Source organism: Acipenser ruthenus, chromosome 2, assembly GCF_902713425.1.
Source record: "Acipenser ruthenus chromosome 2, fAciRut3.2 maternal haplotype, whole genome shotgun sequence".
NCBI lineage: Eukaryota > Metazoa > Chordata > Actinopteri > Acipenseriformes > Acipenseridae > Acipenser > Acipenser ruthenus.
In genome coordinates, this window is record NC_081190.1 from 3,582,773 (window position 1) to 3,597,817 (window position 15,045).

The window sequence follows — 15,045 nt, forward strand, 5'->3', positions numbered from 1 at the left end:
TTACACCATTGAATACAGGCTTTGGATTTGGAAATGGCTTGTTTTAACAGGAATCATTCCTGAGTATTTGAAACCTATTTTAATTGGTTCCAGACCCATATATTCCTTTGCTATACTTCCGTCCACACCATGAAGCCAGTCTGTAAAACTCGATTGGATCTTGTTCCAGTGTCAAATTGGGGCAGCAGACACTTCCATCTGCGGTGCACAATGCGCAGTCCTAACTGGGGCTGTCTGATTGAGTCCCAATTGGAATCAATTTGATCTCAATCTGCTGTTGGTGGAAATGAACAAGTCTTTTGCACTTTGTTAATTGCATGACGTGGTATCTGTCTTTGTAAATATGAAGCAATAAGATGGGTAAGACATGGAGTACACAGATTCTGAAATCAATCCAACAAGTCATTCTCAAGATACAAGAGCCACAAGCTTACATTGAAAGAAACATCCATCCATAATCACGCACATAAATACATTCAAGTCAAGTGTAATGAGAAAGAAAACAGCTACAAATAATTGGGGTCTGTTTAAATTGTGCATTTTATAAAGAACGGATGGTTTATCCTGGCGTCTTGCAGGACAGCACAGTTGCTGGACATAAACTTGGCAATGCACTGCCCCCCGTGACTGATTAATGCACACCAAACCCCTGACATGCATTCTGTAATGTAGAAAGGATGCATATTGTTGTTTAAAGTTTCAGTAACAATGGACAAGATGGCAGATCGGACTAACAGACTTTGTTGTAGTTCACATGGTCTGATTGAAGCTTGAGCTTGGAAAGCGTTTCTTTTAAATGCAACGTTGTTGTGTCAGAAACCTGCAGAGATGCCCATTGCCATTCCCAGTGGGCCTCCTGACGTATTGTTAAAACCAGTGTTACTCTGAGTAAAACCATGGCTGTTACGTCTAAATTGGCCCTCAGCCCCACGCCCTGCCTCTCTGCTAGTGCTCCTCAATTTAGAAAAATCAGGTACTTATCAAAACCAATTATTTAAACCATATATTAGTCCCAAATAGGCATGAGAAAATAGCCTTTTTGTTAATAGCTGCTATTAATAGGACCTCTTCCTAGTTGTGATTCTGTAAAATTAATTTTAAAAACCCAATATGATGCATTGATGGTGCTAATAAAATGTAGACATGACAAGGCTGATTTGGCATATTTTTAGCATTGCTTTTACTGTATAACTGCATGCACACCATCTTTAAATGATTTTTTGCAGCAGCACAGAAAGAAAAAAAATCAATTCAACTGCTGGTTGGCATTGCTTGTTTTTTTATATTCCAGTCAATAAGAAAATAAATTGTATGTATTTTCACTTGGTACTCAATCCAAATCCAGGAAGCTCTCATGGGTAGTGCAGATGGGTAGAGTACGGTCTGAAGTAGTGGGAGCTTGCATTTGAACACCAATACACTCTCCTGTTCACTTTACAGTTTCCCCAGTGCTGTCCTTGTGTAATTTCTATTTGCACACAACAGTGTAGCAGTGCCATTGCACAAGCAGGCCCCCACACCAAGTATAAACCTGGGCAGTGTACAGTGTTACTGAGTATGTCCAGGGCCAGGAGAGTGTTAATCGGTGCAGTTTGTCCTAACAATGAAGTAGAGGAAGGAACTGTTTAATATGCCAGATGTTGTCTTTGGAGTAAAAAGATGTTTTTTCCCCTCATGCTGGTAAAAGTATACTTTTTAGCTGTTTTTCTGAACATTTCCATGGAAACTAGCAGTGGTGGGGACTTGAAGGTTGAGGTAATGGTGATGGTTGAGCTGAGGGATATTGGGTTAGGGGGTAGAGCAATCACTTTCTAATTTTGGTGGTCCAGTGGTTAAAGAAAAGGGCTTGATACCCAGGAGGTTCCCAATTCAAATCCAGGTCCAGCCACTGACTCACTGTCTGTGTGACCCCGAGCACGCCACTTAACCTCCTTGTGCGCCCTCTTTCGGATGAAGGTCCTATTGTAAGTGACTCTGCAGCAGCAGTTGTTGATGCATAGTTTACCCCCTAGTCTCTAAGTCGCTTTGTATATTTGAATGACAAAGAGAAGGAGAGGTGATACCTTTTATTGGACTAACTAAACCATAATGAATTCTAATACTGCTAGAACATTTTTTACTGTCATTGTTTTTTTCGACACAGCATTTTTCCTTACAGTATTAGAATTGTAGTGATTCAAAATGGGTTATTTTTTTTAAAGTTCTGATTCTACCTTGAATATAAACATCAATCTCTCTTTTCTACTTTCACCTGAAGAAGAGACATCTGATATTTATTTGAGTAAAATGCTGTATTTTAGAACTATATATTTTGACATTGATTAGTCATACTATCTACACAGCTCTCCTGTGCTTTGATTTTAATGTGGAAGTATAGTACAGTACTGATCCACAGTTAAAAGGTGCTTCCCATTGCAGGTTGAAATGTCATTTTTAATGCATCGTTCAGAACTCAACAGAGCTCCCAGCGGAGGCAAAATTCTCAGGTAAGGTTGTGTCTAAAATAATAACTAGCTCTAAGAATTTTTATAACACATTGTCCAATACATGGTTTGTTTTAGGGTTACAATGTGACATGTTTTAATGGTTCTGAAGGGCTAGATGACCATTTAAGACGAGCCCTAAAGAAACAGCTTTGGACAAGGAAGCACCAGCCAAGTGAACACCAGGGTTACAATCTCACGCTAATCCTGGTTTTCAGAACATTTTTTGACTATTATACGTAAAAATAAAAAAAAGCTAACAAGTGGCTAGACTGTTCTTAAAAAATATTGTTTTCCATGTAAAATACTTTGATCAGCTAATTTCTAACCAAAATATTACAATACACAACCTCACAATACAAACATGAAGGCGTGAATTAAGTGTTCTCACTGTGCAGAGCATTCAAATACTGTCCTTCCTGATGTTGTACATACTTCTAAAGTGACTCCTATGCTCAAGATGATTGTTTCTTATGGGAGAACCTCTGGGTGATGCAATGCTCTTTCAGAAGCCTCAAACACCACACAACAGACAACTTTACAGCAGCTACTAATTTGCTGTGTGCTGTTGGCAGCTGGTTTCTATAGATTATTGTTCTACGCATCTGACCGCTTTTATCAATGCACCCTATCAACTAGTTGCTGTGAACTTGTAGGTATCAGTTAGTGAACACGCCAATGGAAACCGGAAACAGGGCTCCTGGCTGCTGTGAGAAACACTGAGAGCAGACACTGGGAATGTTGCCAGTTAAACACAGCTCTTCTGGCGTTCTTTGTTTTTCTTATTATCGTTCCCCAAGTTAAAGGTGTAGTCCTTATATTTATACAATACGGGTACATTAATCCACTGAAAATAGTTAGACATCTCGCAGGCAGTCCCGATGTGTTTGTAACTAGGAGAAACAATAATAAAAGTTACACATCTCGCAGGCAGTCCCGATGTGTTTGTAACTAGGAGAAACAATAATAAAAGTTACACATCTCGCAGGCAGTCCCGATGTGTTTGTAACTATGAGAAACAATAATAAAAGTTACACATCTCGCAGGCAGTCCCGATGTGTTTGTAACTATGAGAAACAATAATAAAAGTTACACATCTCGCAGGCAGTCCCGATGTGTTTGTAACTATGAGAAACAATAATAAAAGTTACACATCTCGCAGGCAGTCCCGATGTGTTTGTAACTAGGAGAAACAATAATAAAAGTTACACATCTCGCAGGCAGTCCCGATGTGTTTGTAACTAGGAGAAAGAACTAGAAATACAATTTGAAGGGTGAGTGCAATGCAGTAGCTTCCCCAAGTTACTCCATGATAAGAGTTTTAGGTAGGCGGTACATTTCTAATTGTGGATTGTTGTGGCTGTTACAGAACATTATGCTTTTCTTTCTAAGTCTCTGCTGTTGTCGTCTGTCACCAAAGTTCTTTATTGACGAATGGGGCGAAAAAAAGAATTTTCAATTACATTTACACAGGTGGTACATTTTTTTTTTATTCAATAATATTCACATAAATATTTACTCAGCATCGTTCGCCAGAAAGTTTACCTTATGAGCATCATAGTGTATCCAGCTCACTCTCCCTCCTGCAACGCTGCACGTTGTTTTCTGTTCCCACAACAGCCACTTATTTCCAGGGAGGAGCTAAATATGATTGTACACACCTCTATTGATAAATTAGGTTGACAAATTGTTGAGATTAAAAAAATAATAAATACATAAAAAAGGCTTTTATGTGGTATCACGTTGGTTACCATTGTGTTATTCTGCATTTTACATTGGATCCTGATGACTTGTCTAATTATCGTCCAATTTCTAATTTACCTTTCCTTGCAAAAGTCTTGGAAAAGGTTGTTGTTGCTCAGTTGTCTGCATCTCTCTCTGCTAATAATCTCTTTGAAAAATTTAAATCTGGCTTTCGGAAGCAACCTAGTACAGTCTGCACTCATAAAAGGTGTTAATTACATCCTGCTGAATGCAGATGAGGGGCTGTTATCAGGGATTGTTGCCTTGAGAAAACTATTGGCATTACTGGCACAGTACTCTCCTGGCTGCGGTCCTGCTTAACCTCCCCACATCAATGTGTGTTCTTCAGAGGATCAAAATCGGCTAATTCTCGTTGTTTCTGGGGTTCCACAGGGCTGTGTTCTTGGTCCTTTACTTTTTAATTTGTATACGCTACCGCTGGGTAATGTGATCAGACAACATGGTTTTAATTTCCACTCTTATGCCGAGGACACCCAAATTGATTTTAAAATGAATTCAGATGATGTGAACGTAAACTCCAGACTATCAACTAACTTGCCTGGATGAAATAGGGTCTTGGATGTCAAAAAAGAAATTGCAGTTAAATGCAAATAAAACTGCATTTCTTTTAACTGGCTCTAAAATAGCATTAAATAAAATCCCACAACCAATGACCTTTGGCAGCCCCCCCATTAGCTCTCCGCAAGCTGTGAAAAGTCTTGGAGTCTTATTTGATAAGTAGTGAAGTCTGCTTATTATCATTTGTGGAACATATCCCAAGTCCGTTTGTATCTTGCAGAATCTGATGTAGAAATTTTAATTCATGCGTTTGTTTCATCCTGCCTGGACTACTGTAACACCATATTGGCTGGTCTACCTTGTAAACTTATCAATCACTTACAGCAGGTTAAGAATACAGCTGCACAAATTCTGACAGGTACAAAAAGATTTAAACATATTACACCTGTTCTTACCCGCATGCATTGGCTTCAGGTGAAGTACAGAGTTATTTTAAAAATGTTATTAATGACATTTCAGGCTGTCTCTGGAAATGGCCCTGCTTTTCCCTTATGTCCCTGGACGCCAGTTGAGATCTGCTGATGCTGGGCTTCTGGTGACTACAATGATAAAACATAGGTCTTGTGGTGGAAGAGCCTTTAGTCATTCTGCACCTGTATTATGGAACAATCTTCCAATTGAAATCTGTAAAGCTGACTCAAGAAATGCATTTAAATCAAAGCTTGAACACATCATTACGCTCAGGCCTTTCTGTAGATTGGGATGGCCTGTTTTAGAATTGTGTTAATATGTATTCCACCCCATTTATTTTTGGATTTTTTAAAATATTTTATTGTATATTCTATTATTGTATAGTATATTTATTTGTAATGTGAAATGCTTTGGGATGCCTTGGCATGAAAGGTGCTATACAAAATAAATGTGATTGATTGATTGGTTGATTGCTTCCAGAAGAAATAGCTCCTTTCCTTTGGAGTTTAATTGTCTGCATTTTGTTACTTTTTTTACAATATTGTATAATCATGATACTGTGTGGGTTCACTGTGTGATATAACAAACCATCATCACGTGTGTGAGAACTGACATTACTAACATATAGTGCAATATCCTTGCAGACTCCAGTATGATTATGAAGAATCGTGCATATAAAAACATGTCACACTCAAAGCCTTAATTCCTTGTAAATGTGTTACAGTCGATTCTAAAATCAAAGAACAGCAGCAAGAACACGAAGGGGCTAAATATGTAGCACAAAAAATTTTATTTTTAGCATTTGTAAAAGTTTTATTTAAAAAAAAAAAAAAACAACTGTCAATGATTTAGAACTTACAGTAAATCTCTTACAGATGTCGATGCAAACAGCAGAAGATTATACGCTCTGTTATTTTCTGTTCTTTAAATTTGAAAAACTTTAAATTAAGCAAAGTTAACATTGCACCCTTCCTACTACTGCGATGGAACTGGGTTTGGACATTCATTAGCACATATTGTGGTGAGTATCAGAACGATAAGTTATGGATGTAACCCCTGTTCCCTGAAAGAGAAGATGACCACCAACCAATACTTTAGGGATAAGCCTGCCACAGGTCAGGTATTTACTGAGCAATTTATGTCACAGCTTCCAGGGAGCGACGTCCTCGGTCCCGCCTACCGAGGGAATAAGTAGAGACTAACAGAACCAAGAGAAAACAGAGACTAACATCAGTAGATTGGATTATAATAGAGAAAACATCCACAGAGAAAGGATGGCTATTTTTCAAAAATGTAGTACTAGAGGTGCAAAACAAATACATCCCAAAAGTACACAAATTAAAATCTAAAACAAAATGGCCAAAATGGTTAACTAAATTAAAAAAAAAATATTCAGATAAAAAAGGCACTTTACAGAGTGTTTAAAAGGGACCAAAACGAAGTACACAGAAAGAGTACTTGAAACTGCAACGCAAGTCAAAAAGGAAGTTAGAAAGGCCAAGAGATAGAAATGAACATTGCCAAGGGGGCTAAAACCAATTCCAAAAAGTTTTTTTCAAAAGAGCATTCAAGAATGGCAGAAAAAAATTGCAAATATATTCAATTATTACTTTTCACACGTTTTTACAAAGGAGGATATGGACAACATGCCCCACATGTTGACCTGTTCCTATCCAGTTTTAAATAACTTTAGCATAACAGAGGCAGAAGTGTTAAAGGGACTAGGAGCTCTTAAATTATACAAATCCCCTGGGCCAGATGAGATCCCAATAGTACTCAAAGAAATGAAAGAAGTTATTTACAAACCGCTAAGACCATGCAACAGTCTCTTGAGACAGTGGTTCTACCGACAGACTGGAGAATTGCAAACGTAATACCGATCCACAAAAAGGGAGACAAAACCAAACCAGGTAACCAGTGGCACTGGAACAATTTTTATTGTGGGGGTGCTGAAAGCCATTGAACAAAACTCCGCCACCCGTCCGCTCCAGCTCATCCAGAACTCTGCTGCTCGCCTGGTGTTCTCTCTACCTCGCTTCGCCCACGCTACTCCACTACTCCGCTCGCTCCACTGGCTCCCGATCACCGCTCGCATCCAGTTCAAGACTCTTGTACTAGCCTACAGATGCCTTGACCAGACTGCACCCAGCTACCTCCAGACCCTCATCTCTCCCTACACCCCCACTCGACCTCTCCGCTCCGCCTGCACTAGAAGACTGGCTCTACCTCCGCTACGCTCCCCTGCCTCCAGAGCCCGCTCCTTCTCCACCCTTGCTCCGCAGTGGTGGAACGACCTTCCTACAGATGTCAGGACTGCCCAGTCCCTGACCACATTCCGGCGCCTCCTTAAGACTCACCTCTTCAAACAGCACCTGTAGAACTCCTCTGTTGTATCCTGGGACACTATCACCCTTCATTTAAATATGCTTTATTTTGCTCTTATCTGCCCCCTATTTTACTGCATTTAATCCTGTACTTCAGAATATTGTAATCTGCCAAGTGTTTAACCTGTAGTATTTTGTACTTAATCATATCCTGATGTAACTATCACTATTTAATCATATCCTGATGTAACTTTCACTACTATCTGCTGCATTATTGAATTGTGGTTTGTCACACTTGAAAAAATTATTGTATTTCTTTTATCTTATTGTATGACTTGTATTGTAACACTTGAATGTATTTGTATTTGCTTGCGATTGTAAGTCGCCCTGGATAAGGGCGTCTGCTAAGAAATAAATAATAATAATAATAATAAAAAACTGTAACCCCTGCAAAGCTAGGGGTGCTGCCGCACCCCCAGCACCCCTAATTCCAGTGTCCCTGCAGGTAACTACAGTCCAATAAGCCTAACTTCTATTACATGTAAACTTATGGAAAAGATCCAAAATGGAAAATTATCTATATGGTATCAGTATCCTTTGAGGACTCAACATCGATAATGGATGATGGACATGGTTTATTTAGATTTCCAGAAAGCTTTTGACAAAGTCTCACATAAAAGATTAATTCTGAAACTGAACGTATTCAAGGAAATTAATGCACATGGATTAGGGTGTGGTTAACATGTAGAAAACAGAAAATATGGATTAGAGAAACCTCAAAATGGAGCGAGGTAACTAGTGGAGTACCACATGGATCAGTATTAGGTTCTCTACTATTCCTAATCTACATTAATGATTTAGATTCTGGTACAGTAAGCAAACTTGTTAAATTTGCAGACGACACAAAAATAGGAGGAGTAGCAAACACCGTTGCAGCAGCGAAGGTCATGTTAGGCCGCGCACACCGAGTGGGCGGGCCGAGTCAGCCCAGCGGGGTCGACTCAATAGCGGGTGTGGCAGAGCCGGGTCCCGGTGGAGGAATACGGGTCTCTCTTTTTTCTTTTGTTATTATTATTAGCTGCAGAAAGCAGAGGAAATAACACACAGACAGCATATGCTGTAGGGTTAGCAAAAGCAGTCTACAGTCGCCAGTGATGTAGGCTGTTGAAATCATGTTATTTTTTTTGTTTTTTTTCTTAAACGGAGCGCAGTTGTGCAGTGTTTCAAGTTTAGACCTCAGAAGCCGAGTTTCTGATTTCGGGGAACTTGCAAGGCGACTTCCAGCAATAAATTACAAGGGAACTAACAGAAAAAACTCGAACTGAGCTATTTTACAAAGACTCAGTCACGCAACTTAATAAATCAATTATACCTACCTGATTGTGAGACGTAAAATAGAACGTGATCTCCGCGGAGTGCCTACTTATTCCCTCGGTAGGCGGGACCGAGGACGTCACTCCCCGGAGGGGCCTATCGGCAGCTGTGACATAAATTGCTCAGTAAATACCTGACCTGTGGCAGACATATCCCAAAAGTATTGGTTGTTGGTCGTCTTCGAATTGAAAGGGAATCAAGGTTATGAGCGATTTGCTCATCTGTGCAGGGTTGTTATTGGTTAAGAAACGGTAATGTAGGTGTCTGTCTCCAATATGATTTGTGTACTGTATTGAATCTGTATGGCAATCTCATTGCAAGTTTTACTAAGAACACAGTGCAGAAGTTCCACAGAACTTGCATTGACTGTGCGGTTTATTTGTAGTCGTCCATAAGTGAAACCAGACTCTGTGGAACTAAATGCATTGCATTAAATGTAATTGGAAAGATGACTCGGTAATTCAGAAGACTGAGAATGCACAGATTGTGTAAAATATGTGTTTCTCATTTCGTGGTAAATTAACTACTACAAGTTATATGAGCTCTGGTTTCTGTGCGCCTGATAATACAGATCCAAGTCGCAACCAAGTAAAACATTCCGATACTAGAACTGCTAAGACTATACACACACGTGCAATCGCCAGCAGTGAGAGAGGGGGATCAGCTCTGGAGTGGAGTTGTTAATCAACAGCTGTAATACTACTAGCGCAGCCAGAGGGAGAGTCAGAGAGCGGATTATTTACCAGCAAATTTCCCTTTATAATGAAAACCCTGGACATTTAAATAGAACAAGCGGCCACGCTCCGCCTTTATTTCTAGCAATGCAAATCTGTTTTGCACAACCGTACAGCCATCCCTAAAATTGAGTTCTACAGAAGATAAACCAGCCAGCGGGGACGAGAGACCTGGCTCTTTAAACTGGTGTCAAAGCCGATTAAAGCTGATCTCCCTCGTGATTCTCTTTTACCTTCTGTTCACTGGATCTAATATATCATTTTTTTCTTTAGCGTTTTATATGTTTTTCCCCCCACTCTATTTATTATAAATCGATCGGTTTCATTGTTACTTTGGATTTTGGCTTTATAGTTGAATTTATATATATATATATATATATATATATATATATATATATATATATATATATATATATATATATATATATATATATATATATCTCAATTCAACTGGACTGGATATAACACTCGTTAGATTGCTGCAGCTGGATGGCAGATGGGCTGCGGTGCAGCATTCGTAACTTTTCCACGTGCCCTGGCAATCTCTGGACCCTGGTTTTGTAACTCGTTTCCTCTTTTTTTCTTTGCTGTTGCTTTTTTTTCAAGAAAAAAAGTGGAGATATGGTGGCAAGCTAATCGCTCTTAAAATCAATCTGGGGGAAAAATGCAGAAAACGGTGAGATATAATGAAGGGCATGCTTTGTATCTGTCAGTCGTTGCGCGTAAAGAGGGGACCAAACGGGGCTACCTGAGCAAAAAAACTGCCGAAAACAGCAGGTGGCACGAAAAGTGGTTCGCCCTCTACCAGAATGTCCTCTTTTACTTCGAAAACGACCAGAGCACCAGACCTTCTGGGATCTATCTGTTAGAGGGGAGCACCTGCGAGACAGTCCCTGCGCCAAAAGTGTCAGCGGTGGGCAAAGACACTCTGGATAAACAGGTAGGTGAAATAATCCAGACATTAAGCGTGCCAATACGATTGAACCTTGGAATAATATCAAATCGCGTAGCACCGCAGTGGGCATTAGCTATTAACCCTCCCCACATAGCCACGGACAATATCCAGGATAATCACGCAAAAAAAAAACACCAGGAGCTGGGCTGACAGAGGCACAAACTTGCAATTGAATTTGGAGAGAATTATTTTATTTTTCTTTAGTTGTTTTTATTAGCCTGTATTCTGATATAATGGTGTTTTATGTGTCACAACATTTCTGGATTTTCTAGATTAAGCTTGTGATTTTTTTCTTATTTATTTATTTTTTATTTATTTATTTATTTATTTATGTATTAATGTATTCAATTAGTGCGTAATCTTATTTTGGTTTCTGTCAGCCCACAGATTTGTTAGAGTTTTTAAAGGTGATATTTGGTTAACCTTTCACAGACATATGTGGATAGTGAACTTTTCAACTTCGACTTGATTTATTGGTGAACCTGTGGAATGTCACAGGTATAGACCAGAATAGTGATTGCATGGGTGGTCTGACAACACTGTTGCTTTGTAGCATGCAAAAATACTACAGTATACTGCAGTATACTGTATTACTACAAACAACATCAGTACAGTATAGAGATCAGACTACTGCACTGTACTGCTGATTCAACATCGCCGTTGCTGCCACAGTAAACGTCAATGTTTAAGAATTAAACAAATATTATATTTGAAACACATTGTTGTGCTTTTGGTAATTGATTTGAAAATACACTTAGCCACAAACCACAAATATGTTTTAAAAAATGTGAAGCGCGGTTTCTTACGGTTTATACTGTATTTCAGTAATATTGCCGCAGTGTTTTTTAAGGTATTTAAGTTTTCCCATAATTACTGAGATATTATTTCCCCCCTTTTTCCCCATACGGTGTCCAACATATGAATACAATTGTTAATTTTTTTAAAATTTAATTTTAATGTTATTTATTTAACATAAATCTGTTTTGTGGAGTTATATCTTGTATGGCACACAGGGGCATTTCTAAACAGTTTTCTCCAGTATTTAAATACGTTTTAAAAAAATTAAAGCAAGAAAAAGAAAAAAAAAACACCTGCTTATTTGACAAAACTAAAACATGGAGATTTCTCTTTCAAAAAAAAGTATGGTAAGCAGGGAAGACTGACAAAGTCAATAAGGAATAGAAATGCTGTTTTAGGATGACAGTATTTCATGGAAATTATCTTTTAATCTAGGGATTTAGTTCTTGATGGTGAAGTTATTTGCAAATGGATTTGATGAGCTGGTAACCTTTTATTTTAAGTTCCATTAGAAGATTTCATACTAATACCTTTTAATTTTGAATTCACAATAAATCCCAATTAATAATAAAACCTTCTGTGATGCAATTTTGATGACTTTTTTATTCCAAAGCATTAAAAACAACCTTTCAAGTGACAAAATAAAAAAGAAACAGAAACCAGGCATTTAATCCTCTGTATCCTGGAATCATTGTGGTTGTATTGTGTTTTATATCTAATGCCACATTTCCATCCTTCACTGGGACTGAATGTAATTTAAATTCAGACCTGTTCATTTACATCAGAAGCAGATTAAGACCAAAACAATTTCAATTGGGACTCTGTCTGTCGGTCTGTCTGTCTGTCTGTCTGTCAGCCCCAATTGGGATTGCAGGCAGACCTCACTCTCCAACTCACCCTGAAGGTGGAAGTTTTTGCAAAGGATGCAAAGGAATCGAGAGAGAGAGAGGTCTTAAAGATATGTAGACTGAAAACCAAGGTTATGAATATATTATGCTGTCAGGGAAATATTGGAGGCTGGTGAATGCATACAGTACAGGTGATCTTTGACTTTTGTGTAATGTCTGGTTACAGACTGGAGTGTGGGTTGCAGACTGGATTGTGGATTGCAGATGGAACCGAAGGCAGCTCCAGTTTGATACTGGAAAGAGATGAGATTGAGTTTTACCTTAAGTAATGCTGACCATTTCCACAAACCACTGAGGGGTTCTAATCTAATTGATTGATGAAATTAGAGAGCCTCGCTGTGCATTCATAATCAGAACACTACAAAGCAAAGGAGATGAGTCTGAGCACATGACTTTCTTCACTACAATTCTAGAATGCAGCATTGCTCCATTTATAAAAAGCTCCAGTCTAACAGTTTAATGTTAAACAGATTTGTGGTTTTCAAAAATACCTTTAATTATTATTATTATTATTATTATTATTATTATTATTATTATTATTATTATTATTATAATTATTATTTTTTAAATTTAGTAGTCGCCAATTATATTTTATTATTTTCTCCCAATTTAGGATATCCAATTATTATTTAAGCTCGACTCACTACTACCACCACTGCACTGAGTCAGGAGTGGCGAAGACAAACACGCGCTGTCCTCCGATGCATGTGCCGTCAGCCGACAGCTTCTTTTCACACTGCAGACTCACCATGCAGCCACCTAGGAGCTACTGCGTCGGAGGACAATGCAGCTCCGGGCAGCTTACAGGCAAGCCCGCAGGCGCCCAGCCAGACTACAGGGGTCTCTGGTGAGGGACTACAGGGTGTCCTCGGCTCACCTAGAAATGACACGAGAATCCATGGGAGGAGATGAGGGGAGCCAGGGAGTGGGTGTAGAGAGAAAACAGGAGGGGTCCCAGGGCTGAACTTTGGGTGACAACTGCCGAAAGAGAGCAAGAGGCAGAGGGTGAGCCACGCAAGTGTAGTCCAGTGGTTAAAAGAAAAGGGCTTGTAACCAGGAGGTCCACGGTTTAAATCCCGGCTCAGCCACTCTCATTGTGTGACCCTGAGCAAGTTACTTAACTTCCTTGCATTCCGTCTTTCTGGTGAGACATTGTTGTGAGTGACTGATGCATAGTTCACATACCCTAGTCCCTGTAAGTCGCCTTGGAGAAAGGCGTCTTCTAAATAAACAAATACTTTATCACAGTTTTACAGTATCACACTGACAAACTGTATTTCACTTTTATACAAAAAGGTAGAGCCAATATAGGTCAGCCTAGTTATCCAAGACATATTTTTTTTAATTTTACAATTTTATCAGTTTTACACAAAACACCCAGCTGATATTTCTAAATAGCCACTAAAACACAACAAAACTATTAGAGTGCACCTCCTTTATAACGATATATTCTGGAGCAATAGCTATGACAGGGAGCTACTTGTTTACCGCCTTACATCAAGTCTAAAAGTGCTAGTGGACTGGCATTATGGGGGAAATGGGAGCCACAACCATGCCGTGATACAATATAAGCGTTATCAAGGGCCACCTTATAAAGGGGGAGCACTGTAAAAAAAAAAAAAAAAAAAACATTATCTGTGTTTCTGTGAGAACAGGCATTACGGGTTATGAAGTACAATGTACCGCTTATTTGATTATCTTTTGCTTCCTATAAATAAATTGTTAGTTTTTTTGCACTTTAAAATTGGAGACATGCAGACCCTGAAGTCGTTCATTATCTAATTGTACTTATTAAATCTGGAGTGGAATGGCAGTTCAGGCCTGTGATTTGACATCCCTGGTTTAGACCATTTCTTTAGCACTTTGTTGAACTGTTTAACCACTCCTGATGTTATTTTAATTGTCTTTTTGAACAAACTGTTCCAATTTTCTAATTTAGTTTTGAGTAGATTACAAAAAATAATAATAAAATACAGTTTTATCATGTTTTTTGTTTCAGATGGTTTGTTTTACAAAAAGGAAATGGTTAGCAGATTGCAGCATGGTGGTCATGTATGAGGCTGCAGGTTGTGTTTTTAATGAGGAATAGTGGGGTGTTCATGCTGAATAGTGGGGTGTTCATGCTGAATAGTGGGGTGTTCTTCATGCTGAATAGTGGGGTGTTCTTCATGCTGAATAGTGGGGTGTTTATGCTGAATAGTGGTGTGTTCATGCTGAATAGTGGGGTGTTCTTCATGCTGAATAGTGGGGTGTTCATGCTGAATAGTGGGGTGTTCTTCATGCTGAATAGTGGGGTGTTCATGCTGAATAGTGGGGTGTTCTTCATGCTGAATAGTGGGGTGTTTATGCTGAATAGTGGGGTGTTCTTCATGCTGAATAGTGGGGTGTTCTTCATGCTGAATAGTGGGGTGTTCTTCATGCTGAATAGTGGGGTGTTCCTCATGCTGAATAGTGGGGTGTTCTTCATGCTGAATAGTGGGGTGTTCATGCTGAATAGTGGGGTGTTCTTCATGCTGGTTATTGATGGTGCCGTCAATAGTTGCAATTCGGGACTTGTGAAGCATTTAGGTTACAGTCATTGTGTTTTATACAGTCATTGTGTTTTTGAAGACTCCACCTTTGGTTGTCAGCGGGTTTTTGTTTTAATAATAAAGAAAATAATGTATCCAATACGATTGGACAGCACTTTTTCAAATTTACACATGCTGTTAATTAAGAGACAAAGTAATTGGGTGA

General features: G+C 38.9%; 1 protein-coding gene across 11 annotated transcripts in view; it reads left to right on the forward strand.

Moving 5' to 3' along the window:
- Positions 1-10,069: 10,069 nt before the first annotated feature.
- LOC117403791 (ras-specific guanine nucleotide-releasing factor 2) overlaps positions 10,070-15,045 on the forward strand; it is an 88,560-nt gene continuing 83,584 nt past the window's right edge. For all 11 annotated transcript variants that reach the window (XM_058986644.1, XM_058986661.1, XM_058986665.1 and 8 more), the window contains exon 1: positions 10,070-10,588. In XM_058986644.1, coding sequence (XP_058842627.1) covers positions 10,313-10,588 — 276 coding nt within the window. In that variant the 5' untranslated portion in view covers positions 10,070-10,312. The remainder of the gene's footprint in view (positions 10,589-15,045) is intronic.